The sequence below is a fragment of the Myotis lucifugus genome, unplaced genomic scaffold (genome assembly GCF_000147115.1).
Source record: "Myotis lucifugus unplaced genomic scaffold, Myoluc2.0 scaffold_64, whole genome shotgun sequence".
NCBI lineage: Eukaryota > Metazoa > Chordata > Mammalia > Chiroptera > Vespertilionidae > Myotis > Myotis lucifugus.
The window spans coordinates 847,726-875,623 of record NW_005871112.1 but is presented as its reverse complement, the minus strand read 5'-3'; the positions used below and the strand labels follow the sequence as shown (position 1 = coordinate 875,623).

Below are 27,898 nucleotides of genomic sequence, written 5' to 3'. Positions count from 1 at the left end.
ATTAACAGAAAATGTGTCCTGAGGCTTACTTCTTTGTGACATATTCTTATGGTTGCTGCAATTTGCTCACCCCCATGCCTTATGGGAAAGCTATTAATTATGAGCCATGAACCTGTCATCTTAATCCTTTCTTCACCAGATATTTGCAGTTCATTCCACTGTGGACTTTTCTTTCTATAGTAATAGATTTCTGAAGTAGTGGAAATAGGATTTTCTTTGCAGAAATTAACTTTACAGGCAAAAGGTTCTATAATGTGAAGATGAAACTATTTTCCCTCTTTTTGGTGTCAGAAACTATTAAAATAAAAATACTACGTTTTTCTTAAGTTTTTTTTTGTAATACAATCCCCCCCCCCCCCCCCCACAATCTACATCTGTGGTGCTTAATTGGGCCTATCATGCCCCTTAGGGGAACTGTGGCAAGGTCTGAAGACAGTTGTTTGTCAAGCCTGCAGGTGGTGGGGTGCTGCTGCCATCTAGTGGGTAGAGGCCAGGGACACTGCTAAACATCCTAACAAAGAATTATCTGGTCCCAAATGTCAATAATGCCCAGACTGAGAAATCTTTACTGAAACAGAGTCTCGCTTCAGTTCCATTATGCATCCTTTTCCTCCCCCTTATGCCATTTCCTTGGAATTTTCTGCATTCCCTTAACATTTTTCCCAAGAAGCTAGCTCAAAATAGCATGTTCTCTCATTTTTACTGTAAGTGTTCTGTGGAAGAGCTGGCTAAGCTGTCCACCAAAATTTATGCCACTTGTCCTTTTCCTACGCAGACCTATTGCCAGGACATAGCTAGCCACCCAGGAATGACATGTATCAGTTCCTCTTACATCTAGATGTGACCACATGAGCAAGTCCCACAAGGGGTTAAGGCTGTTAAGAGTCAGGGTGCATTCTCCACATTCCCTTTTTCCTTTACTCCAGATCATACTATCCAACAGAAAAATTATGGAAACTTCACATGTAATTTAAAAATTTCTAGTAGCCACATGTAAAAATGTAAAAGGAACAAGTGAAATAAATTTTAATGCTGCATTTAACTATGTCTAAAATGTTATTAATCAATATGTAATCAATATAAAAATCAGTAATGAGATATTTTTACATTATTTTTATTGCACTGAGTTCTCCTAATCTGGTATTTTACATCTCATGGCACATCTAAGTTCAGACGCCCAACATTTTGGGTGCTCCCTGGCCATATGTGGCACATGACTACCACACTGGAGAGATGCATACAGGTGGTGATGACCCTAGGCCAGGGGTGGGCAACCCCTGGCACGCGTGCCAAACATGGCACGCCAGTAACTTTTGCTGGCACGCGAAACCCTCTCTTATAATCTTCCATTTACAATTTTTTTCTTAATATCAACTTTTTTATTTTTCAGATAAATTCAGTGTAGGTGCATCTTAGATAAATAAATAATTTTACATAACAAGTTATCTTAAAGACCATAGACATGGATTGACGAGAGAGGGGAAGAGCAATTTCTATGCCTCTGCCTTAACTCTCCCTGCCTTCCTAGATCCGACCAGTGTTTTGGTTTCATCCACATACGCTTGTGAATCTTTGTTCTCAGTGATGAATTTTGTTAAGTCTCGTAATAGGAGTAGCCTGACGGATGAAAGTAGTAGCTCGTGCACATCTCTGAAGGTCACGAAATATAAACCTGATGTAAAATCTCTGTCATCAGTGATGCAGCAGCAAAAGTCCCACTGATAATATCAAACGGAGTCATAAAGTTTTCTAGCGGACTATCAGTGTACATGTATACATTAAAAAATAAATGTATTTTTCATCATCATATACTGTGTTTTTGTCGCTCGAATGAATTTTATTATTTCTTCAAGGTTCTTCACATAGGTACACCTTAAGAGATATCAAGTAGGCGTAACATGTTCTCAAAAAATTAGGGTTGGCACGCAGAAGAATTTTGAGTCAGAGATTTTGCTAGTTTTGGCACGCACTCACAAGAAGGTTGCCTACCCCTGCCCTAGACAGTGGTTCTCAACCTTCTGGCCCTTTAAATACAGTTCCTCATGTTGTGACCCAACCATAAAATTATTTTCGTTGCTACTTCATAACTGTAATGTTGCTACTGTTATGAATCATAATGTAAATATCTGATATGCAGGATGGTCTTAGGCAACCCCTGTGAAAGGGTCGTTCAACCGCCAAAGGGGTCGCGACCCACAGGTTGAGAACCGCTGCCCTAGAGGATGAATAAGCCACAAGCTGGATAGAGACTATTCCCTGAGTTATGATCCACAGGGAAGCTACTCACAGACTCGACACACACTTAGATCTGTACTTGGGAGAGTGTGAAACCACTAACATTCGGGGGTTTGCTACAGTAGCTCAAGTTACCCTAAGTGCTCCTAAAGACCCCAAGGCTATCTCATGTCACTAAGGTATGAGTCACAACCTCTTATGTTACAACACAACCTTAAACGATACATTAGCTATTGTAAATAACACTGCTATGAACATAGGAGTACATATACTCTTTCTGATTGGTGTTTCAGGCTTCTTACGACATATTCCTAGGAGTAGGGTCAATGGGTCAAATGGCAGTTCAATTTTTAATTTTTTGAGGGAACTCCACACTGTTTTTCATAATGGCTGCACCAGTCTGCATTCCCACCAGCAATGTACTAGGGTTCCTTTTTCTCCACATCCTCACCAGCACTTATTCTTTGTTGATTTATTGATAGCCATTTTAGCAGGTGTGGTGGTACCTCATTGTCATTTTAATTTGCATCTCTCTGAAAATTAATGACGTTGAGCATTTTTTCATATGTCTCCTGGTCATTTGTATGTCCTCTTTGGAGAAGTGTCTATTAGGTCCTCTGCCAGTTTTTTTAATTGGGTTGTTTTCCTTTTGTTGAGTTTATGAGGACTTTATCTATTTTGGATATTAACCCCTTATCAGATGTCTCATTGGCAAATATGTTCTCACATACAGTGGGCTCCCTTTTCATTTTGATGCTCATTTCTTGTGCTGCGCAGAAGCTTTGTATTTTGATGTAGTCTCATTTATTTATTTATTTTTCCTTTGTTTTTCTTGCCCTATGCATTGTATCAGTCAAAATTCTGCTTTGTGAGACCTTACTTCTTTCTTAATATCATCTAATTTGTTTTCTCTGTGTGTGTGTGTGTGTGTGTGTGTGTATGAGTGTGTGTGTGTGTGTGTCTGTGTGTTTTGGGGGGTTAATCCTCACCTGAGGATATTTTTTCCATTGATTTTTAGAGAGAGTGGAAGGGAGGGGGAGAGACACAGAGAGGGAAACATCGATGTGAGAGAGAGTAAGGACTGGTTGACGGGGCTGGGGATTTGAGCCTATAACTGAGGTACATGCCCTTGACCGGAAATGAATGGGCAACCATTCAGTCCACAGGGCTGGAGCTCTAACCACTGAGAAAACCAGCCAGGGCATGCCATCTTATTTGTTTTTGCTACCTTTTATCATCTACAATTGCATTCCAACATGTTGGCATGCTATTTTTTTCTATACAATTCTACACATATCTAGAAAAACATCCCTATATTTTATTATTCTGTCTTATTTTGTTCAAATTCAAAAACTGTATGAATTTTAATATTTAGACAGTTTATTCTTCAATGATGATCTTATACACAAATATTTTATACTTAAATTAGTACACAGAAACAATATGATCAGAAAAAGAATGATGATATCTTGTAACTGTTAGAGACAATGAATAAGTTTGAAATGTTTCATGTCTAGGATAATTAAACTGTAGCATAGTTAAAGTGCTTAAAAGAAAAATGTAATTAAAAATTCTTCTCAAAAATAAGAAAGAAAATAGACATGTATTGAATAATTTGAGTGGAACAATTATTTTGGTTATGTGTACTTGGGAGAAATATTGGCAGGAGAATTAAACTGATGATATGCTAAGATGATAGCTAACTCATGAACATGTCAGCCCACGGCCTTTCTTTCCAAAGCCCTTGTGCAGAAAGAGTTAAACAAGCAGGCCTGAGATTGCTATTCTTTTTTTAAAAATTCTTTATTGCTGAAAGCATTAGAGACTGCTATTCTTAGAAAGGCCTGCTTGCAAGGCTGGCCTGTGGCTTGTGTCTGGAACTTGCATTTCAGGAGTGCTCCCACCATTCCCTGGTAAGAATGGCTCACTGTGCCTAATCTGTGCAAACAACATGGTTTATGCTGAACACCTACCTTCCTTCTGGATGTTGGGAATTTTGGTATGTGCCAGGCAGAGGGGGTGCTGATGTGACCAACCCCCAATAAGAATCCTGGGCACTAGGTTTCCAATAGCTTCCCTGGTCAATATTTCATATGGTTACGAAAATTTTCGTAGCTTAAGGAATTAAGCTTGTCCCATGTGACTTCACAGGCTGAGGGTTCTTGGAAGCATGGTTTTCTCTGGACTTCACCCCATGTACCTTTTCCCTTTGCTGTGTATCCTTTCACTAGAATAAATCATAGTCATGAGCATGACTATATTCTTTTAAAAAAATATTTTTTATTGATTTCAGAGAGGAAGGAAGAGGGAGAGAGAGATAGAAACACCAATAATGAGAGAGAGTCATTGTTTGACTGCCTCCTGCACGCCCCGCACTGGTGATCGAGCCTGCAACCCGAGTGTATGTCCTGACCGGGAATCCAACTGTGACTTCCTGGTTCATAGGTTGTCACTCAACCATTGAGCCATGCTGGCTGGGCAGCATGACTATATTCTCAGTCTTGTGAGTCCTCTTCACTAAATTAAGAAGAGAAATCATCAAACCTAGTGTTGACTCAGGGACCCCCTGACACAGCCCTATACTTGCCAAGCTAAGTAAATACCATAGTAAATACTAGACTGAGCAGCAGTATACCAGGTGTGTGCCATTCCATTTGTAAAACAAAATATTTCCATTGAACATTATCTTATTTGCTTATACACAAATGAAAATAACCACAGACACTCACCAGATCAATTGTTTTGGCTCTTTGTTTGGATTCATCATCACACCAGGTTTCACACCACAGCCAATCTTGAGGAAGAGACTTAATAGCGACTTGGTAAATCATATTATTGGGAAGATCCTACAGAGAAAAAAAGGTTTAAACAGAGGTATAGAGATTGGAGTCACAGCAAAAGAAGCTGAAGATGTGATTTAGAGCAGCGGTTGCCAACCTTTCAAGGGACCTCACGGACCACCGGTTGGCGACCGCTGATTCAGAGTATAAATAGTTCCTTAAAAACATGTGCAACTGAGATCTATTTTTAAACTTTAAATACTTAACTTGACCCAATCATCTTGTGTCATGAATAAACCCATGCAAGGGAACTAAGTCCACACCTGCCCTGAAGAAGGCCTAGAAACCCACCATTTCACATTCCCCAAACAGACTACCTCTACCTGCCTTGAAACCCCAGGATCAATCACTCACACTGTGCTTGCTATTACTGTCTATGTCAGTCACTACCACACTGTCCAGATTCTGAGGGGATCTTTCATTTTCCTGTTAGAAAACAATGACCCATGAACATTTTCACATTTCTGCCTGCTCAGGGCTTTCTAAGCAAAGATTGCTGGAATCTGAGTTAAAGGATGTTTAAATGGCAAATGAGCACAGTAATATAACAATAGTGACCTCTGGAGAGATTCAGAGACATTTTCCCCAGAGATATTTATTCATATGCCAGGGGATGTAGAGTCCTGCCTTACTCTCCCCAGACAATGTTGGTTTACATTCCAGAGCAAAGGCATGCTCCTCTCTCTCTATCTCAGAGGGCACAAGGGGTACCTGTGTTAGCAGACCCATCTAAGCTCCAAGATTCACAATTTTAAGGTTCTTCTCTCAACACTCCTATTAAACATCAATACTGAAAATATTAGCTAATGCAACAAGACAAGAAAAAGAAATAAAAGATAAACAAATTGGAAAGGAAGCAATAAAACTGTCTTTGTTCACAGATGCCAGGATTGTTTATGCAGAAAGTCCCAAGAATCAATAAAAAAAACCCTCCTGGATCTAATAAGTAACTGTAGCAAGGTTTTATATATAGAAAGTTAATATATAGAACTCAATTGTGCCCTGGCCCAGGTGGCTCAGTTGGCTGGGTGTCATCCCATGTACCGAAAAGTTGCAGATGAGATTCCCAGTCAGGACATAGGCCCAGGTTGTGGGCTTAATCCCCAGTAGGGGGTGTGCAGGAGGCAGCTGATTGATGTTTCCCTCTCACACTGATGTTTTTCTCTCTCTCTCCCTCTTCTTTCCTCTTTCTCTAAAAATCAATTTTAAAAGTATTAAAACAAAAAAGTAATTAGCTATATACCAGCAACGAACAATTGGAATTTGAAATAAAAAATACATTACCATGACATTAGTGCCCAAACCAAACAAACCAAAAAAGACAAAAAATAAACCCAGGTAAAAATCTAACAAAATATGTTCCTCTATATGAGGAAAGAAAACTATAAAATTCTGATTAAAGAAATCTGGAAGATCTAAATAAATGGACAGTCCATGTTCATGAATAGGAAGGCTCAATATTGATAAGATATCAATTATTCCCAACTTGATCTATAGATTCAATGCAATGCCAATAAAAGTCCCAGCAAATTATTTTGTGGATATTGACCAACCTGATAGTAAAGTTTATATGGAAAGGCAAAACTGAAGAACAACAACAAAGTCAGAGGACTTATACTACCGAACTTGTAGTCTTGCTATAAAAATCTATAGTAATTAAGAAAATGTGGTATTGGGAAAAGAACAAACAGACCAATGGAATAGAACAGAGAGCCCATAAATATGGGAATTCTTTGTACTTTGTGCTTAATATTTTTCTGTAAACCTAACATTGCTATACAAAAGGAAAATCTATTCAATAATAATAATAATAAAAGCTACATTGTTCCTTCCAAAACCCTTTTCCTTGGAATCCATTCCTTAAATAATCTGCTCTGTCATCTTATCCCAGCCAGTTTTTCACTTGGTCATGTCCTAGCCAAGTCCTCTTCAATTTCAAATTCATAATCCCACTCTCTGACCACCTCTTGAATTTCAGCTCACTCCATCTAGTATTCAGATATCAAAATCCTTTTATCACCACTCGAACCTCCAATCAACTGATCCTATTTCATTATCATCACCCCTTGATATCTTTGCTCCCTTCCTTTCATAACTTAATTTCCATAGTTAATCATTATAGTTAATTCCTTGAATATACTCTCAATTGTCTTACCCTTGTTTCACTTAGTTGTATTCACTTGGCAAAATTATAGTCCTGGTTAAATCCAAACCTCTGCACTTTCACCCATGCAACTAAACATGGCTTGCAAAACATATGGACACACACACAAACCATGCTATTTTCATTTTAACCTCATGAATATCACTCTTAAGGGGGACCTTAATACTGTCGAACAATTATATATGTGCCTATTCATGTACAAATCTTTGTGTAGACAATATGTTGTAGGATGGGAAAGTGAAGATAAAATACTATTATTTTTTAAAATGTTGAGCTTGAAGTTAAAAAATTTATATGTAAGTCTAGATTTTCAATAGAGAATTCTATAAAAAGAAAAGGCTGAAAATATAAAACTTTCAAGTCTACAAACCTGGAATTGGAGCAGTCTATATCTATATACTGATAATTATTCTATAAACATTTTACTTACCTGATCTAGGTTTGAAAGACTGTTTGGATCTTGACAGAGAGCTTGGTACTGGCCTCGGAGCCTGTCACCTGCTGCAATTCTCCTAAATCTCTTGAGATCCACTACGTATAGGGCACTGCAAAAAATGAGTACTCCTTGATAGCCTATGTTATTTATAGATTTTTATTTCCCCCCAGTGTTTGTCTACTTAATATTAACTTTAGATATCCTTGGACCTAGTAATAATAAATCCTTTTATAAATTTGCTCCCAACATCTAATACTGTTTCCAAGGGGTTTGAAGTTTGTTATACTGTTAGGATCCATAACCTCTTAGGGTCACCTCAAATTTTTCCAAGATCTCATGAAACTCATGGCCCTACAAAACAATAACAGATTTGAGGATAGTATCTTGATTTTGTAATTTGACAAACCAAATTTAAATCTTCTGTGGTAGTTAGGAGCGTATTACTTGAGCCATATCACATGGGTTTAACTCGGTTTAGTTATGTAAGCCTGGGCAAGTTACATTAAGTGCTGCCTCAGTTTCCACATCTATAAAATGGGGATCAATTTATAGGTGACTGGCATGTAAAAGCACTATGTAATTGGTTGCCATTGTTGTATAATTTCTAAGAGAACTGAATATTGGTGATTCAATAATTAATTTATTTACTAAAGGGTAAGAGTACAAATTTTCTTACCTGATATGGTATTTCCTCCTTAAAAGATGTGACGCCCAATATCCTTTCTTCCAGAAACGATATCCATCCATGTCAGTGCGGCTATCACAAAATGGAGTATACCCATAAGGAGCTCCACCCAGATCGAAATCTCGAAGTTCTTTCAGGTCGTGTCTCACAATCTAAATAATTAAAATAATTTTTCTGATGAAGACTATAAAATAAAATCATTATGTAAATCTCAAATCATTAGCTTATTGTAGAAATATAGAGACTATATTTTCTTCCAGTTCTTACATTTAATGAGTTTACAAAGTTTCTATTTTTTTCTCTTGTCCTCACAAATTTTTTTTTTAAATATATTTTATTGATTTTTTACAGAGAGGAAGGGAGAGAGATAGAGAGTTAGAAACATCGATGAGAGAGAAACATCGATCAGCTGCCTTCTGCACATCTCCTACTGGGGATGTGCCCGCAACCCAGGTACATGCCCTTGACCGGAATCGAACCTGGGACCCTTCAGTCCGCAGGCCGACGCTCTATCCACTGAGCCAAACCGGTTTCGGCTTGTCCTCACAAATTAAAAAAAACTAAAATTTATATACCTAGTCAACATGACTCATTAATAATAATTATTACATCATTTTTATCAAGATATTTTATTTATTGATATATTTTTATTGATTTCAGAGAGGAAGGGAGAGGAAGAGAGATAGAAACATCAATGATGACAGAGAATCATTGATCAGGTGCCTCCTCACACCCCCTATTGGGGATTGAACCTACAACCGGGCATGTGCCCTTGACTGGAATTGAACCTGGGACCCTTCAGTCCTTAGGACAACGCTCTATCCACTAAGCCAAACCAGCTAGGGCTCATCAATATATTTTAAACAAAATATATTTTGGGAAGGAACCAAATATTAGACAAGTGCATACTCTAAGTTTCTCAAGGTATGGGTTAATAATTCAAAATCATTTTTATGATAAATCTCCATTATTATATATTGGCAAATATTAGTTTGAATCATAAAGAAAAATCTCTTGATTACCTTCAATGGCTTTAATGCAATAATGTTTGTATGTTTCATTTTTTAATAGACTGCAGCCTGCTGGAGAAATATCACTGTATATGTTGTGGGCAGGTAGGAGAAATAAATGTTTTTAGACAGTAGGATTGGAAATGCTTAGATCATCACCTGCATTTGCCTGCTTTCTTAGTTTTTAATTATAATGATTCACATTTATCAATTTGGAAAATAACACAAAAAATAAGAGTTTATGATATAAGTAAAATCTAATATAGAATTTGAAAATACACTTTTTGTCCTAAATATAAATACTACCTTGTACATTTAATTCATATAACATTAATATTTACATGCTACTGTTATTTTTAGAAATTTGTGTAGTTTTTTTTTTTTTGGCCATTAATGATTACAAAGGTATGCAAGGAGGAAAGGGGAAAAGTCATAATTTATGGATATATAAATTTTGAAAGCTGAGAACCACAATTGTTTTTGGGCCAACTTTGGGACATCTCCGCGCCCCCCCCCCCCCCCGCCCCCATTAAATGATAGGATGATGAGGATTTGGTTTCTGGCTAAATGCCAAAGAATACTATTGCAAGTGGAAGAGTGAGAGTTGTGTATAATTGTTAACTTTTCCAGCAAGAACAGCTCATTATACAACTATCAGCTCATAGGAACTCATATAACTTTTATTATGACTAGTACAAGTATTTGTTTTATTTTTAATACCAAAATTAAAAAACTATTACTTCAGAGAGAAAACTGCCATGTCCTAAATAATAAATGGTCTTCCTTGCAATACCTTTAATTTTCCCCTGAAATTCTGAGTTTTTTTAAAAAGATGCTTTGCCTTTGTACCACAATCATATCTTATTTGTTTATGTAGCATGGCAACAAAGATAACGATAAATACCAGCAACATAAATTGAGTCCCTATACTAAATAGACATGTTAAAAAGAGTTTAAGTACTAATAAAAACAACAGTTTATCTATTTACCTGATCAGCATCAACAAAAATGATTTTGTCCACTGCTAGAGGAAAAAGGACATCAAGGAAAAGAATTTTGTATCCCCAGATAATCCTTTGTTTTTCTGTCTGTTGGTGAAGCCAGCGAGGCCACTTATATTGGACTAGTTCATATTGGAATCCGTATTCCTTAGCCATGTAAGGAATTACCTCCTAAAAAATACACATAAACACAAATCAAAGAATATGTTCAAGGAAGAAAGCAGTTTTTGTTTTAGAGAAAAAGTTATCATTTAAAGGTAGAGTTTAATATATATATATATAATACATAGACACAGACAACAGTACAGTAGGTCCTCGGGTTACTTCTGAGATCAGTTCCTACGGCACGATGTAACGCGATTTTCTCTAAGTCGGAACCCACCTACGTCACTCACATAGAGCACATATACAGCAGTAATGAAGTGAGACAGTAAAAAAAATTTAAAAGAAAAATAACAATTCCTAACCTTTACTTGTGGTAAATAAATAAAAAACAGAAAGCACATATGTACATATGTCGAAATAACAGAACTTTTTTTTTTATAAATAAATGGGAGATGGCAACATACTAACGAAAAGACGTACATCGAGTCTGACATAACCTGAGGACTGTCTGGGTGATAGAGGGAAAGGGGCGAGGACTAGGTGGGGGTGGGAACTCGGTGGAGGTGGGCAAAGGGGAGGGAATGGGGATGAAAAGAGACTGCTTAGGGTGATGGGCACAGGATGCAGTGTGCAGATGATGTTTTATTGAGTTGTACACTTGCAACCTGTACGGTTTTGTGAACCAATGTCACCCCAATAAATCTGTATATATAAAAGGCTATTATGCAAAGTGTCCCCTTGGTAGTTCAACTGGGAGACCAGGAGTTCGATCGCTTATGATGTGCGCTGACCACCAGGTAGCAGTGTGAAACATGGCAGGCGACCAGCAGCAGCAGGGCACTGAGGGAGCGAGGGAAGGAGGAGGCAGGGAGGTGGGGAGGCAGGGGGAACCTCGTGGTGGCAGCGCATGGGTGGCAAGGGAAGGAGGCGGGGAACCTGATCGGCCCTGATTGCTGGCCAGGTCTAGGGACCCTACCTGTGCACGAATTTCATGCACCGGGCCTCTAGTTAAAAAATAAAATAAAAGGTAGCATTTACTATAAAATGGTTACAAGTTGATAAATGTCTAAATACTACTTCTCCAACTTATACCTATTAATGAGAAATATGAAAATGCTGGCAAATATAAAGAGACAAGTATACATACAACCATATAATTAAATGACATTAAAAATAGGTATATTCTATTAATTAGCAAGCTTATTAACTAAGATAAATGTTCCCATATTTTTACAACTAACGCTAGACTTGAGAACACCTGACTATAGAAGAAAAAGCCTCTGGATCTTGGAACACCTATGCATCAAACAGTTTATATCCAGGGTAGGGCAAAAGGTTTACAGTTGTTCATATGGAAAATAATACAATAATAAATAATAATTTAAGAATAAACTCTGTGCTTCGCATACTCACAAATGTAAACCTAGTTTTGCCCCATCCTGTATACCAGTATACCAACATGTTTGTTCATCAGAGAGATAAAAAGATGAAGAGGATGTACAAAAAACGTAAAATGAGTCGTAAATTGATAAATTAGATTCTCTAACCTGAGTTTCATGTTTGAGATTTATGACTAATTTAATGATTAAAAATACAAGGTAGTTATTGTGGTCTAAACATTTTATATTTGATTTAGTGTTTTACAGGGTTAGAGTATTTTATTCTGCTTAAAGCAGAGCAGTTAATGAAATAGTGTTGGTTAAGTTTATTAAGATCCCAAAACCTGAGAGGGAGGATGATAAAGGAGTGGGGTGAGATGGGTTAGCAAACATGGAATTTGCATTCATCTCCTCAGTTCTCATCTGTAGCTAGTTTCTGATTATACACTTAGTTTAATTTTCTTCATTTTTTGGTAAGAACACTGTAGATTTAAATTATGTTCTTTACTGTAAGATCAGTGAATTGAAATGTTGAAATTACAGCTAGACCAGTTTCTGGGAATCACTGCTTTGGTTTCAAAATTTTAAAAATATTAGATGAAATTTTTTTTTCTTTTTCTTTTTTTTTTTTAAATATATTTTATTGATTTTTACAGAGAGGAAGGGAGAGGGATAGAGAGCCAGAAACATCGATGAGAGAGAAACATCGATCAGCTGCCTCCTGCACACCCCTCACTGGGGATGTGCCTGCAACCAAGGTACATGCCCCTGACTAGGATTGAACCTGGGACCCTTCAGTCCGCAGGCCGATGCTCTATCCACTGAGCCAAACCGGTCAGGGCAAAAATATTAGATGAAATTTTAAAAAAACCTTTTTTATTCAGCAAATATATATTTAAAAATATTCACCAAGCATGTATTACATGTAAGGCACTATTCTAGGCCAAGGATACAGTAGTAAACAAAACAGATACAAATCATGGCCCTTACAAACTTTCATTTTAGAGGTAATGGACAGAACATAAAGTTAGTATATTGAAGATAGTTATAGAAAAAAATAAAAAGAGAAAGAAAATAGAGTGATAAATCAAAAGGATTGTAATTTTACAGTGTGGTCAGGAAAGAATTATTCCCTAAGTAGATATAATTTAGCAAATATTTAAAGGAAAAGAGGAGGCATTTTAAAATATATATTTTTTATTGTTGACAGTATTACAGATGTGTCCATTTCCCCCTCTTTCCCCCCTCCTCTTAACCCCTACCCCCTTCCCCCTAGGTCTTCACACCCTATTACCCATGTCCATGGGCTATGCATAAAAGTATATGTTATTTGATTTATTTCTTCTTGCCCCACCCCCCCAACCCTGAGGAGGCATTTCTTTTAATTGAGGAAAATTTTCATAATTTCTGTTTCTGGCTGGTGGACACAGAGATGTAGACACAGGTGTTTTAAGTTTGTAAAAATTCATCAAACTGCATACTTATGATTTGTACACAGTATAATTCACCGAAAAGTTGTAAAAGATTAAAATTCTGAGGGAAACAAAATTACAAAAAAAGGAAAATATTACTTCAGAGAGGGTATTACTTTTGACCATGTAATACAAGACTTTTATCCAGATGTAGCACTGTATTTCTAGTAAATATCATTTCCCACTAAGAGACTCTAGATAGTATCATCTCAGTTTATGTAGTGTTGCATCCCTGTGGGGAGCGGTCTCGGTTTGACAAGGTCCCGAGGAGACAGTCTTTCACAAGGTGGGCTGTCACACGCTCTATCCCACTAAAGTTCAAGTTACTGATTTAGCTTGCTAAATGCCAAATAAGCAGGAAAATTGTGCTGCAGCAGTATAGCTTGTGAGAATAAGGAAGTAGTCTAGCTGAGCTTAGATCATGAAAGTCGGTCTCAGCCGCCGACTGAGACGAAAGATTGGAAAAAAGGAAGTTGGCCGAGACTGTTAGAGGAGATGCTTGCGCTGATCAAATCGAAAGTTGCTTAAGTTCTGCTAAGTGCATATGTAACCAGTGAATGTATAAAAAGACTGTGTGAAATAAACTCGGGGCTGCAGTCTTGAACTGTCAGTCCTCCCGATCCCATCTTTGTGTCTGTCTTTTTTCTCAATCCTCACCCCCCTTTCAGGTGCTGTTCGACAGTAGTGCCGGCGGGCTCCGGCAGGTGGCGCCCGAACAGGGACCTGAAACAGGGGACCAGGTGAAGGACACTGCCGAAGCAGGGGACGCGTCCGGATCAAGGTAAGCAGGGGCAGTGAGCATTAGAGTCGGGAGAGAATAATCATGGGGCAAGGCAATAGCCGAGTTTTGTTTATGCACGTGCTTAAAAATATGCTTCGCGCTAGGGGAACTAGGGCTGGCCAGAAACAGCTTGAGCGCTTTTTAGACTTTGTAGAAGAAGTTTGTCCATGGTTTCCAGAAGAAGGAACTGTAAATTTGGAAACTTGGGCAAAAGTAGGAGAGAGATTACAAGATCATTATTCTGTGCATGGGCCAAAGAAGGTTCCGGTAGACACATTTTCATTGTGGAATTTAATCAGGGATTGTATTGATCCCAGACATGAAGGAAATAGGTGGGAACCTGAGCCCAAGTTGAGACAACGGAGCCCTTCTTGTCCTAGTCTCGGAGGACAGAAAAAGGGAGAGCCTGTAAAGGCACCCTCCGCTCCGCCGCTGCTGGAGCCTGAGGAGAAGCTAAATTTGCCACCGCCTCCATCTCCTCCACCAGCAGAAAATCCTTATAGTAAAAAGCCAGAAAAAGAACCCCTTATGGCTTTTCAGCAGACCTTGGAAGATCATGATTATAATGATCCTTTTGAATTGCCTAAAGAAGATCAGGAAGCCTTAGAGGAGGCTGCTGCTCATTATCATGATGATGATGAGTGGTTAGTGCTCTCGACCAGAGGCCCGTTAAGAGAGGAACAAGGTTCCGAGGATAGGGATAGAAAGTTAGAGGAAGAAATGAGAAAGCTGCAAGAGGCCATAGCAGCCTTGACTAGCAAGGTTGAGCAGCAAACTGTGTCTAGAAAAGTCATAACACCTATATCCTCACGGGCGTCCTCTCGAGCGACCCTACATGAGTCAGCTACCCCGCCACCTGTAAAAACGCCAGTAATAGCTGTGGCACAAGAGGCCCCGGAGCAGAGATCTTTGACTATACCTTCCTTGCCTAATCAAGACCCTCCATGGGGACCTACAAATCTTAGGGTAGATAATGGGCCGCAGGGAGCTGGAGTGTCTCCCCTTCAGCTTACCCTGCAAAAAGCAGTAGAAAGAGGAGAGGACACTGGGGGTTTTCAATTATATCCCATAATGGAGAGAGATGATGGACAGGGAGGAAGGCAAAGATACCACCAGCCTCTTCCTTTTAAGCAGTTAAAAGAATTAAAAACAGCATGTGCCCAATATGGCCCAACAGCTCCTTTCACTGAGGCTCTCCTAGAGAGCCTGGCCACTGAAGCACTGCCTCCTAATGATTGGAAGCAGTTAGCTAGGGCATGCTTGAGTGGAGGAGATTATCTTCTATGGAAGTCAGAATTTGCAGAGCAATGTCAAGCTACTGCTGAATTAAACAGGACTCAGCAAATACCTGTTGTATTTGACATGTCAGCAGCAGGTTACCTACTTTGATTACTCTTCAACATGGTCCGCATATATTTTAGCCACTCGACACACCCCTACAGCGGTGCTGTGGCAAAAAGGACCCTTACTGTGGCTCCATCTTCCAGTATCTCCTGCCAGAATCCTTACACCATATTTTGATCAGGTTGCTACTTTAGTACAAATGATTAGAGTAGAAGCTCGAAGAATTATTGGAAAAGAACCACCCAATATCTGCCTCCCATATACCAAGCAACAGTTAGATTGGCTCTTGCAAAACAGCGATAATTGGGCCATCGCTTTAGCACAATATTCAGGTGTCCTAGATAATCATTATCCAAAGGAAAAATTATTACAATTCGCTAGCAACCATGCCTTTATATTTCCCAAAGTGGTAAGGGATGCTCCAATTGCTTCAGCTGTCTTGGTTTTCACTGATGGCTCTTCCAATGGAAGAGCAGTATTTACAATCCAGGGTCAAGTTACTGTCTTTAATACTAGATACACCTCTGCTCAAGTTGTAGAACTCCATGCTGTTTTAGCTGTTATTAAGCATTTGCCTACTCAAGCTTTTAATCTCTACACAGATAGCCACTATGTTGTACGGGCTATGGAGGTAATAGAAACTGTACCTTTCATAGAGACTACCAATCCACAGGTACAGAGCCTTTTTAGGGAAATACAACATGCTCTTCTGCAGCGTACTTTACCCTGTTTTTTTGGCCACTTACGGGCTCATACTGGCCTTCCAGGCCCTCTTTCAGAAGGAAATAATCAGGCAGATCTAGCTACACAGCAAATTTTTTACTCTCAAAAACAATTGGCACAACAATCTCATGCTATACATCACCAAAATAGCAACAGCCTTCGCCAGCAATTTAAAATTACCAGAGAAGCAGCCAAACAAATTGTCAAACAGTGTGTCCATTGTCCTGAAACTCATACTGTTCCTCATTATGGAGTTAACCCTAGAGGGTTAAAACCCAATCACTTATGGCAGATGGACATCACTCATATTGCCTCTTTTGGCAAATTAAAATATGTGCATGTCACTATAGACACCTTTTCAGGGTTCTTGATGGCTACTGCCCAAGCTGGAGAAGCAAGTAAACATTGCATAGCTCATTGCTTAAAATGTTTTGCAGTCATGGGACAACCCAAATGCATGAAAACGGATAATGGACCAGGCTACGTAGGTCAAAAGTTTCAAAAATTTTGTCATACTCTAGGGATTGATCATAAAACAGGTATTCCTTACAACCCTCAAGGTCAAGGTATAATTGAGAGAGCGCACAGCACCTTAAAAAATCAGTTGCAAAAAATAAAAAAGGGGGAGCTATATCCTATATCTCCACAGAATTCTCTACATCAAGCTCTCTTTATTCTTAATTTTTTAATTTTGGACTCACAAGGGAACTCTGCCGCCCAGCGATTTTGGGGTGCAGGCACCAAAAATACTTATGCTCAGGTGCGCTGGAAAGATCCCTTGACAGGCTCATGGTATGGGCCCGATCCAGTACTAATCTGGGGGCGAGGGCATGTGTGTGTTTTCCCACAGGATGCCGAAGGTCCGCGTTGGCTCCCAGAGAGACTGGTACGACCTGCGGGGAACCGGGGACCTGGTGAGGAAGATGAAGAGGCTTCAACTTCGTGATACACCATATGGGCAAGCGTACTCCACGCGCCATGCAGAGCTGCCCACCTGAGGCCAGTTGAAGCAGCTGACCACCCGAGCTGATCAGCTTGTTGTTGCTAGAGGATCCTGTAGGACCCCTGTCACGGTCTTCCTGGCCATGTTGGCGATCCTTGGATGCCAGTGCCAATGGTTCAGCAACTTGGAACATAAGGCTTTGGGGACTTCCAGCGGAAAATGGGACTGCTGTAAATCTTACTCAGCTACAGGACCTTCCTCCGTGTGAGGAACGGGTGTTCACCAAGCAACATGTTGTCCCTTGAGTTCGATGTCATATACCACAGGCTGTGCAATATGTCATCCCTGGAGCTAATAAAACTGTTTTGGACTGGGCACAACCAAACAAGACATCCTGGACACAAGGTCTTTATGAGGGACTTTGGGGGATTAGGGGAGGTGCCATTCAGCTACAGTTGTGGAAGCTAGCGGCTAGTCTGGGAGACGTCCACGCCTGGAAACATGTCAATACAACTACCCATTGGGAGGTGAATGTTACTGCTTGTGTACCAGATCCTTATGCTTTATTGGTGGGGAATGTAAATATTACCTTTGAAAGAACAATGTTTAACATCTCCTGTAAGAACTGTCATTTAACTAATTGTATTACTAATATCCCATTAGGGAAGCAAGTGGTTGTTCTACACCAACCAGCCTTTGTCATGCTGCCTGTCAACATCTCTGAGCCCTGGTTTTCAGACAGGGGTATCCAAGTTTGGAAAGAGTTAAATGCAACGTTGACTAGGCCTAGAAGGTTTATTGGGTTGTTAATTGCAGGAATTACAGCACTTGTTGCCATGATTGCTGCAGCTTCTGCTGCCGCTGTAGCCTTAACTCAGACTGTTCAGACTGCACATTTTGTAAATGATTTGTCTAAGAATGTGAGCACTGCTCTTGGTACACAGGAATCCATTGACAAAAAAATGGAAGAAAAATTAAATGCACTCTATGACATGGTGCAATACTTGGGGGAAGAGATTCAGAGCCTTAAGCTAAGAACTAGACTAGAATGTCATGCTCAATATAAATGGATTTGTGTTACTCCTATTAGATATAATCGGAGCTTATACACATGGGAAAAGGTACAGAAACATCTCACAGGTATTTGGTATCATGCTAACGAGTCAATAGATTTGTTAGAACTACATAAAGAAATTCAAGGACTCCAAAGCGCAGAACCTTTAAATTTCAATGCAGCACAAACCGCTTCAGAGTTTTTGCAACAGATGTTAAAGGCTGTCCCATCTCCTAAAGATATCCAACATTTGGCTTTGACTATTGCAGTAATTGGGACAGGAGTAGTAGTATTGTTATGCTTACTTCCTTTTCTTGTCAGAAGAGGAATTGCTGGTCTATTAGCTTTGCAGGCAGGTATCCATGAGATAAGATTAAAAACTAGGCTTTAATTAATAAATAGGGGGGAGATGTGGGGAGCGGTCTCGGTTTGACAAGGTCCCGAGGAGACAGTCTTTCACAAGGTGGGCTGTCACACGCTCTATCCCACTAAAGTTCAAGTTACTGATTTAGCTTGCTAAATGCCAAATAAGCAGGAAAATTGTGCTGCAGCAGTATAGCTTGTGAGAATAAGGAAGTAGTCTAGCTGAGCTTAGATCATGAAAGTCGGTCTCAGCCGCCGACTGAGACGAAAGATTGGAAAAAAGGAAGTTGGCCGAGACTGTTAGAGGAGATGCTTGCGCTGATCAAATCGAAAGTTGCTTAAGTTCTGCTAAGTGCATATGTAACCAGTGAATGTATAAAAAGACTGTGTGAAATAAACTCGGGGCTGCAGTCTTGAACTGTCAGTCCTCCCGATCCCATCTTTGTGTCTGTCTTTTTTCTCAATCCTCACCCCCCTTTCAGGTGCTGTTCGACAGTAGTGCCGGCGGGCTCCGGCACATCCCCACTTACCTAATAGAATAACATGTTAAAAGTTTAGTGAAACCTAGTGTGACTTCTTGGTTATGTCTATGGGTTCTTTTGGAGTTTTTGTCTACTGTTGAATGATCACATGAGTGTTAAGCACCTGGGTTTTGAGGTCAGAATGCTGGAGTTCAAATCTCAGCTATGTTCCTAATTAGCTGTTTGATCTTGGATCTGTGCTATAAAGGACAAATCTTGCTTTAAAAAAGGTTGGGATCTTTGCCCCTGCCTCCTAGGAGGTAACCTGTATCCTTGGAATGTGCTGCCTAATAAAAATGCCTTGATTGACCTGGGCACCTTAGGCCATGCCAATCTTCCCAAAGATGTGATTTACAGCAGGGACCTTGGGCCACTAGGTATTAGCTCAACCTCTAGAGAGACTGGAGGCTAAGGTCGGCCACTGTGGCCATCAGGTGGGACTATGTAGCCAACCCCAATAAAAACTCTGGAAACCTCTAGTTGGCAATACCCCATATGTACTGTCACACATTTTTGCTGGGAGAAATAAGCTCTGTCCACATGACTCCACTGGGAGAGGACAACTGGAAACTCTGGGTCTGGTCTTCCATGGACCTTGTCCTATGCATCTCTTTGTTTGCTCATTTTAATCTTTATTCTGTAGCTGTAATAAACTAAAACTGTGAGTATGATTGCTTTTCTGAGTTTTGTGAGTCTGGCTGGTGAATTATTGGACATCAGAGTGCTCTTGGATACCTGACTATGTAGGCCTGTTATATAATTTCTGAGTCTTGGTTTTCTGGTCAAGGACTTTATGAACCACAACTGAATAGTGTAAGTAGGTTAGCAATGTGCCTTAATGTGCAATATTAAGGAATAAAAGCATGGTTGGCTATTTTTATGTCTGCCTTTACCACTGGTTTTGGTTTATAAAAAGTGAACTCCTTTGAACTGTTGCTAAATGAGACTCTAACTTCATGGAATCTAATTAATTTGTAGGGAGGACAGAAAAGAACAGGGCATACTTTGCAGCAGGATTATAGGGGTAAGTAAAGGGGAACATATGTTGGCCATCTGAAAACTTCTAAATATAAAATGCCTCAGACTTCTAAATATAGTGTCTATACTACCACAGCAATAAATGCACTGCCCAAAGATAAAGGAGCTTGTTCCCGGTACTGTCAGACTATTTTCTATGGTACAATGCTCATTTGATATTACTGTTCCTGCCTATCTTCATAAAAAGAATCTAATTCTTTTTGTTGACAATCTGTACATATTTTTCATTGCTAAATATTACTAAATTATCATTATCATGAAAAACCACTAATCCCTCTGATTTTGAGTTTACTTAAAAATAAGCCATCTCTTGCTGTCCTTTTAAACACTTCCTTAAATAAAAATGGCATAGAAAATTTCTTAAGCTAGATAAAAAATGATGAATACCAAAGTTTTAAAATTGATTTAAAAACAGAAATTTGAGTAAATATACATTGAGTAAATATACATAGATTACTCTACCCTCCAAAGCTATCATTTAGAATCAAAGGACAGATAAAGAGCTTCCCAGACAAGAAAAAGCTAAAGGAGTTCATCACCACCAAACGAGTATTATATGAAACTAGAGTCCTGGTGCATGAAATCTGTGCACGGGGGGTGGGGGTGGGGAGGGAGTCCCTTAGCCCAGTCTTCACCCTCTCCAATACGAGACCCCTCGGGGGATGTCTATCTGTCTCACAATTTGGGACCGCTGGCTCCTAACCGCACACCTGCCTGCCTGCCTGATCACCCCTAACCGCCTCTGCCTGCTGGCCTGATTGATCCCTTACTGCTCCCCTGCTGGCCTGATGGCCCCCTAACTGCTCCCCTGTTGACCTGATCACCCCCTAGCTACTCTCCCCTGCTGGCCTGATCGCCCCCTAACTGCCTCTGCCTCGGCCCCTGCCACCGTGGCTTTGTCTGGAAGGATGCCCAGAAGATGTCCAGTCTAATTAGCATATTACCCTTTTGTTAGTATAGATGTTAAAGGGTCTTTACTTGAGAAGATCAAAAATATAAACAATAAAATGGCAATAAATATATACATATCAACAACTGAATCTATAAACAAATTGAAAAAGCAGAACAGAAACAGATTCATAGAGAACTTTTTGTTGGTTGCCAGATGGTAGGGGAATTGTGGTGGGTGGGCACAAAAAAAGGTGAAGGGAATAAGAAGTACAAATTGGTTGTTACAGAACAGTTATGGGGATGTAAAGTACAGCTTAGGGCAGCGGTTCTCAACCTGTGGGTCGCGACCCCTTTGGCGGTCGAACAACCCTTTCACAGGGGTCGCCTACGACCATCCTACATATCAGATATTTACATTACGATTCATAACAGTAGCAACATTACAGTTATGAAGTAGCAACGAAAATAATTTTATGGTTGGGTCACAACATGAGGAACTGTATTTAAAGGGCCAGAAGGTTGAGAACCACTGGCTTAGGGAATATAGCCAATAATATTCTAATAACTAGATGTGGTGCTGATAGGTGCAAGATTTATTGGGATGATCAAGTATTAAGTTATGTAATGTCTGGTCACTGGGGTGTACAAAAAATTAAAAAATATATAAAAATTAATAAAGATAGAAATTTGAGTAAATATACATTTCAAAACTCATTCTGAAAAAAAGTTATATGAACTTACAATGACATAAAGAATTTACTATTTAAACATTAACCATTCTATAATAAAAAGATGAATGTACTTACTTTAAATGTTGGTGACAGATAATTTTTTAGGAACCAAAATTTCACTGGTGTTTTGGTGTTACGTAAAACAGAAAGCATCATAATTCTGTAAAAAAGAGCATTAAACCAACCAAGTTAATATTAATAGTTTATCCTACTTTGCATAAGGCTTTTAAATATTTAAAGGTATTATTAGAAGTTTTTCACTATGTATTATAAAGAAATAGACTGAAGGACCTTCAAATATTATGGTTGCTCATCAAGTATGCAATGTGTAAGTCTGTATGTTTACCGAGGGTTCCTGATCTATGATGGTTTGATTTATGAATTTCCAACTTTAAAATGGTATGAAAGCGATACACATTCAGTAGAAACTGTACTTCAAATTTTGAATTTTGATCTTCTCTTGGGCTAGTGGTATGTGATTTAGTGCTCATTCAGGATTCTGGGCAATGGCATGACATGTTTCTGTCTAATTGTATGTATGCTAATGTAAGTGTTCTGAGCACATTTAAGGTAGAATAGGGTAAGCTATGATGTTCAGTAGGTTTGGTGTAGTAAATGCATTTTTTAATTACGAGGGATGGGGAACCTTTTTTCTGCCAGACCCCTTTGGATAGTTATAACATCATTCGAGGGCCATACAAAATTATCAACTTAAAAATTAGCCTGCTATATTTGGTCAAACATTTAATTAACTCACCCCTAATGCCTTGGCAGGGCCAGACCAAATGATTTCCCAGGCCTTATATAGCCTACGGCTGGACGTTCCCTGCCCCCTCCCCCTACCCCCTGCCTGGTTTATTGAGACATAACCCTATTATAAATCAAGGAGCATCTGTATACATATATTTGTTATACATGAAATTGCTTGCTTTTTGACTGTTTCAGCTTGCAAACAAAGAAGTTAATATGAAATAGGCTTGATGAGCTGAACTACAGTCTAATATTGGCTCTTCTACTGTGTCAATAACATCAGGTGTGAAAAACGTGAAGAGCTGAATGATCTGTCTATATTGATAAATTCAATGGACAGGGCACTTGTTTTGAATTCTAATCCTTTACCTGGAGAAGGTATCTAAAGTTCCATCTTAAAATATAAACACATATTGAAACATTTCTGAGGCATTCTCTGAGATTCTTCATTATAAACAGTTAAAACAATAACAGTGCTTTGTAGTTTGTAAATATGCTTTTCTCCTCTCACTGCCCCTCCTCCTTTTATGTAAAACAAGGCATTTCTTCATTGGAAAAGGGAAATTTACAGTATATACTTTTTATTAATTATATTGTTATAAAATATGTCCATTTTTCTAGTCTTAAATAATATCAGTATTCCAAATCAGTCAAATTCATGAAATTTATTATATTTTAAAAATATACCTCCCTCATAATTTTAGGTGAAAAAAAGCAAGGTGCAGAACAGTGTATAAACATTGTTACTATCTGGGTAAAAATAAATTTATAAAATAAAAAAAATATATATTTACTTGTCTACACATCTTTGGTAGGACATAAAAATAATATTGGTTACCTGTGGGAAAGGGAACTGGGTATCAAGAAAAGGGAAGAGGAAGATTCTTTTTACTGTATATAATTTTATTCTTTTGAACTGTAGAAATTCTTTTTGAATCAAGTAAATGTACTAGGTTTAAAAACATTAGATAAAAAGTATACCTACCTTAAAAAGCGTTCATATAAATGGCCAGAAGCAACTGAGAAAATGTTCAGAACGTCTGTTTCCTTTTTGTCTTTTTCTTTATGCAAACTTCTTGTGAAACTTGGAATAAAAAAAGTAGTGATTGCCGGTTTCAAAAATATATCTGCAAACTTTATATACCTAAATACTAAATTTGATAAGTAATAAAAATAGGACTGCCTTTCAAAGTAATTTCACTGAAACCAGTTCTAAATATTATGGATTATTAATATTAAAACATGTGACATTATAACAAAGTTTTTATGATTAAAAAATTTAAAACAATAATGTAATTATATTGTCTCTAGGTTAATGAGGTAATATCTTTGAATCTTTTTGAGTTACAAATGTTTTTTGAGAACAAAGAATGAGTTATAGCATGCTATGGCCATATAAAATCATATTTATTTATTTAATTCTTACCTGAGGATATTTTTCCATTGATTTTTAGAAAGAGTGGAAGGAAGGGGGAGAGACACAGAGAGTGAAACATTGATGTGAAAGAGACACATCAACTGGTTGCCTCCCACAGGCACTCAGGCCAAGACTGGCGATCGAGCCTGCAACCGAGGTACATGCCCTTCACCTGAATCAAACCCAGGACTCTTCAGTATGTGAGCCAACTCTACCCACTGAGCCAAACCGTTAGGTCTGAACTGACATTTTAAATAGGCCAATAGCGAGGGAAGAAACAGACTGTACAAATGTGTAACTACAGCACAGTTAGACTTTTTCTATGTGGTAATAGTAAGTCCTGAGTGCTGGTGACATGGCTCCCCTAGGATAAAATGTTATAAATAAAAGCTGCCTACAATTTAGAGTTCTTCTGGCCAGTTATAGTCACCATTCCACACAGGGTATACTCTGGGTGTGTCTCCACGAGGAGCAAGAGAGCACTAGGGAGCCACATCCACTCACTGGCTTCCTCTGGGCCCAGCTATCATTTTCACCACTTTCAGGACTTAGATCAGCCTTTTATATGTCCCAACTCATGTTCAAAAGTGACTGCATTTTTTATTTAAGTATTCATAATGTATTGATTTCTTCTTTTTCCTTCCATTTAAAATTATTTAATTAAAAATTTCATTTTTATATGCACAGATATTTAAAATGACTAAAATTTGGAAAGCTAAACAACTTACAATCATTATGGATTATATTTTGCCAAATAGGAATTGTTATGACAAAAGCGTTTTTCAAATATTTTTTATGGTAATCTCCCAAATAAGAAAAACACAAGTTGATTCAGTGAGAAAAAATCACTCTAAGTTAGGATAAAACTAAGATAAGCAAAGTGAAAGCAGTATACGAAACACTTACATACTTGGAGGAGTTGCCATCTCTGTAACAAAGCATCATTTTGTTTTTGGTACCCTTTGGTAAAGTAAGTTGCTATGCTATACTTGAACAGTTATCTTTATTCATTCAGTCTACCTTCTGGCTTTAATGGAAGCTCATGCACAGATACTCTTAATGCTCAGATAATAATGTTTCATTATCCCGTCAAATATACCTATTCTTCAAATCATCTCAAAATGTGAGTTTGAGCCTTACTAGCACAATAACATGATTCTTCTTATCAAACAAGGAGTCAACTATCAAAAAAGAGATCTCAACTGGGCAAAATCCAAGATGGAAGTGCTTTGGTCAGTATAATAAAATCTGCTTAGGTTGATGAATCTATTTGGCCTAAAGTTTCTATTTCTTAGCCTTGACCAAAATAATCTTGTTCTCCATCACAATCAAATTAAGTTCAAATCTCTAAGTTCTCTACAGTGTGGATCTACAGCAGCATTTGTTTCTGTCTACTTAATACCCTTTACATTTCAATAACAATAACCTGGTATTTTGAGGGGAAGGCATTCTTCCTCCAATTTCACTCTATTAAGTTTAAGTGGGACAGTTCTCATTGGCTCTAGAGATAGGCATATGACCCAAGTCATAGTGATCAGCCATGGGATACATGGCTATAGCTGGACTAATGAGTCAGCCTTGGAACTTTTATTGGTACTATTTGGAAAGAGGCAATCTTCTCCCACAGGAGATGGCAAACTTTTCCTTGTAAAAGTTAACTGAAAATGAAGGAGGCACAGATAACAGAACTAAGAGAGGAAGAGTTTCCAGACCATATCACCTGGATGCCTAAAGTCAGCTCTACTCCTGGATTCTGTAGATAAGGTGAGTCAATATATTAATTTTTTGATGAACTAATAATAAAGGTCTCAACCTAATTTATAGATTCCCTATCATATTCACTGTACCAGCGAACTGGGGCTACTTTCTGTTCCTTGAGTAACATACCCAATCTTCATATAACCAGGCACCTTCACTCCATCTTCAACTTCTGAAAACCTGCTAAGCCTTTAGGACAGCGGTCCTCAACCTGTGGGTCGCGACGCCTTTGGGGGTCGAACGACCCTTTCACAGGGGTCGCCTAAGACCATCGGAAAACACATATATAATTACATATTGTTTTTGTGATTAATCACTATGTTTTAATTATGTTCAATTTGTAACAATGAAAATAAATCCTGCATATCAGATATTTACATTACGATTCATAACAGTAGCAAAATTACAGTTACGAAGTAGCAACGAAAATAATTTTATGGTTGGGGGTCACAACATGAGGAACTGTATTAAAGGGTCGCGGCATTAGGAAGGTTGAGAACCACTGCTTTAGGACAGCCGTCAACAACCTTTCGGATCTCACGGACCACCGGTTGGCGACCGCTGCTTTAGAACACATCTGAGCCACACACTTCTCCATGGAGTCTTTTCTGAGTTTCCTCCTAACTGGATATAGCCCTTTTCTCCCTTGGTTTGTATAGCACTTTATTTCCAGCTGTCTTACAGCTCCAGTTTCCTATCTTGTATTATTAAAACTTAAGTATCTATCTTATTCCTCTTAGAGGAGAGGATCTGTGCTGTACTTAAAATGTTGACCATCTGTAGGGTTTCCATATACTAGATTCCTGATGGATCAATAGTTATGTGTTAACATATTCATTAGTAATTACCTTTTAATGGAATCCCACATTCCTTTTTTTTCTTCATCAGTAAGGATATCTTCCTTAATTTTGTCTGGCTTTTTTTGCACCTAGATAGCATGGTGAAGAAAAATTTTAGAATGCTTTAGCTTTAAATATTATGCTGCATGGTTAGAAAGTGAAACTTACTTATCAGGGTGACCCTTGTAAATCTAAGACAGTGGCAGTAAATGAAGCCAGAAAATATCTTCGTACAACATTATAGACACAATCTGGTTTCAATGACCAGTTCAAGCCCTTGTTTTTAGTTCTTTGATGGTTAGCTCCATACTGCTAAATAGTGTGTTTATATTTGTACTTATTGATTTATCAACTTTAAACCTACCTGGATATACATAGTATATCTGGATTCAAGGATTATATATTATTCATTCATGATGAAAGAAGAGTAGCTCACTTATATCATCCTGCCCCTTTTGTCTGGAAGTTTTGATAGTGATACCGTCATCATTACTTCTTCTACCAACTATTTTTTAACTTTAAATAATATTTAAATCTCTATATTCTATTCTAACAACTTCAACAGTTCCTGTTTCATACTGTTTATAAGGATACTAATATCTCTACCTTTTCCCTCCACCTCCCAACTTACATTAGCTAAACACCTTTACTTTACATGTATAGTTATTTTCATTTAGTCCAGTAAATATATCTTTTCCACTATGCTGTTTATTCTTCATCTTAAGAATCAGTAAATAGTGCTTATTGTGACAATGTAAGTATTATTCACTGAAAGGTCTGAAAGGCTGCTACAATTATATTTCCTCTGTGGAGGTACAATAACATGACCACTGTGCCACTTGTAGGAGACTTGCTAGTTGAAATTGATTCTGCTTTTTTACATTCCACCACAGAGAAATATTTTTTTGGAATTTTATTGTACTTATTTTTTTCTGGTGGTGAGCTATATTTCTTCTTTACCACATACCCAATATTTTCCAGTTTATTATTCATGTTAGCTAAAATTCCTGTCTTCTTGAAGACATTTTTTCTTGGAGCTCAACAATTAACTGCCTGTTTATTTCTAGGTCTTCTTTGCTTTAACTTTCAGATTAATGTCACCATTTCTCAAAATACTTATCTTCTTTCTTGGTTTTCATCTTCACTGTGCTGGCAAATAACTTCAAAAAGAGATGTGAAAAGTAATGTTTCTAAATCTTCACACTTCAGAAAACAACCTTACTTTGTCTTCAAATTTAAGAATTCAGCTAAGAATCCTAGGTTCAAAACAACTTTCCTCAAAACATTAAATACTTTGTTTTGCTGTCTTGTAACATACATTTTGAAAATGACAAATCTGATGCTAGTGCTTGCGTTATTCAATTGCAGTGACCCGACTTTTCCCCTTGGTAGTTACTGTGATCTTATTTGGGCCATTT

The 27,898-nt window shown here is 38.3% G+C and overlaps 1 protein-coding gene across 1 annotated transcript in view; it reads right to left on the bottom strand.

Annotated features, from left to right (window-relative positions):
- Nucleotides 1–27,898, bottom strand: part of UGGT2 (UDP-glucose glycoprotein glucosyltransferase 2) — a 159,217-nt gene that overhangs the window by 8,044 nt on the left and 123,275 nt on the right. Inside the window, exons 33-39 of the mRNA XM_023754705.1 lie at nt 26,490–26,569; nt 23,452–23,550; nt 21,792–21,876; nt 10,360–10,542; nt 8,352–8,512; nt 7,670–7,784; nt 4,965–5,081 (exon numbers count right to left, since the gene is read on the bottom strand). Coding sequence (XP_023610473.1) covers nt 4,965–5,081; nt 7,670–7,784; nt 8,352–8,512; nt 10,360–10,542; nt 21,792–21,876; nt 23,452–23,550; nt 26,490–26,569 — 840 coding nt within the window. The remainder of the gene's footprint in view (nt 1–4,964; nt 5,082–7,669; nt 7,785–8,351; nt 8,513–10,359; nt 10,543–21,791; nt 21,877–23,451; nt 23,551–26,489; nt 26,570–27,898) is intronic.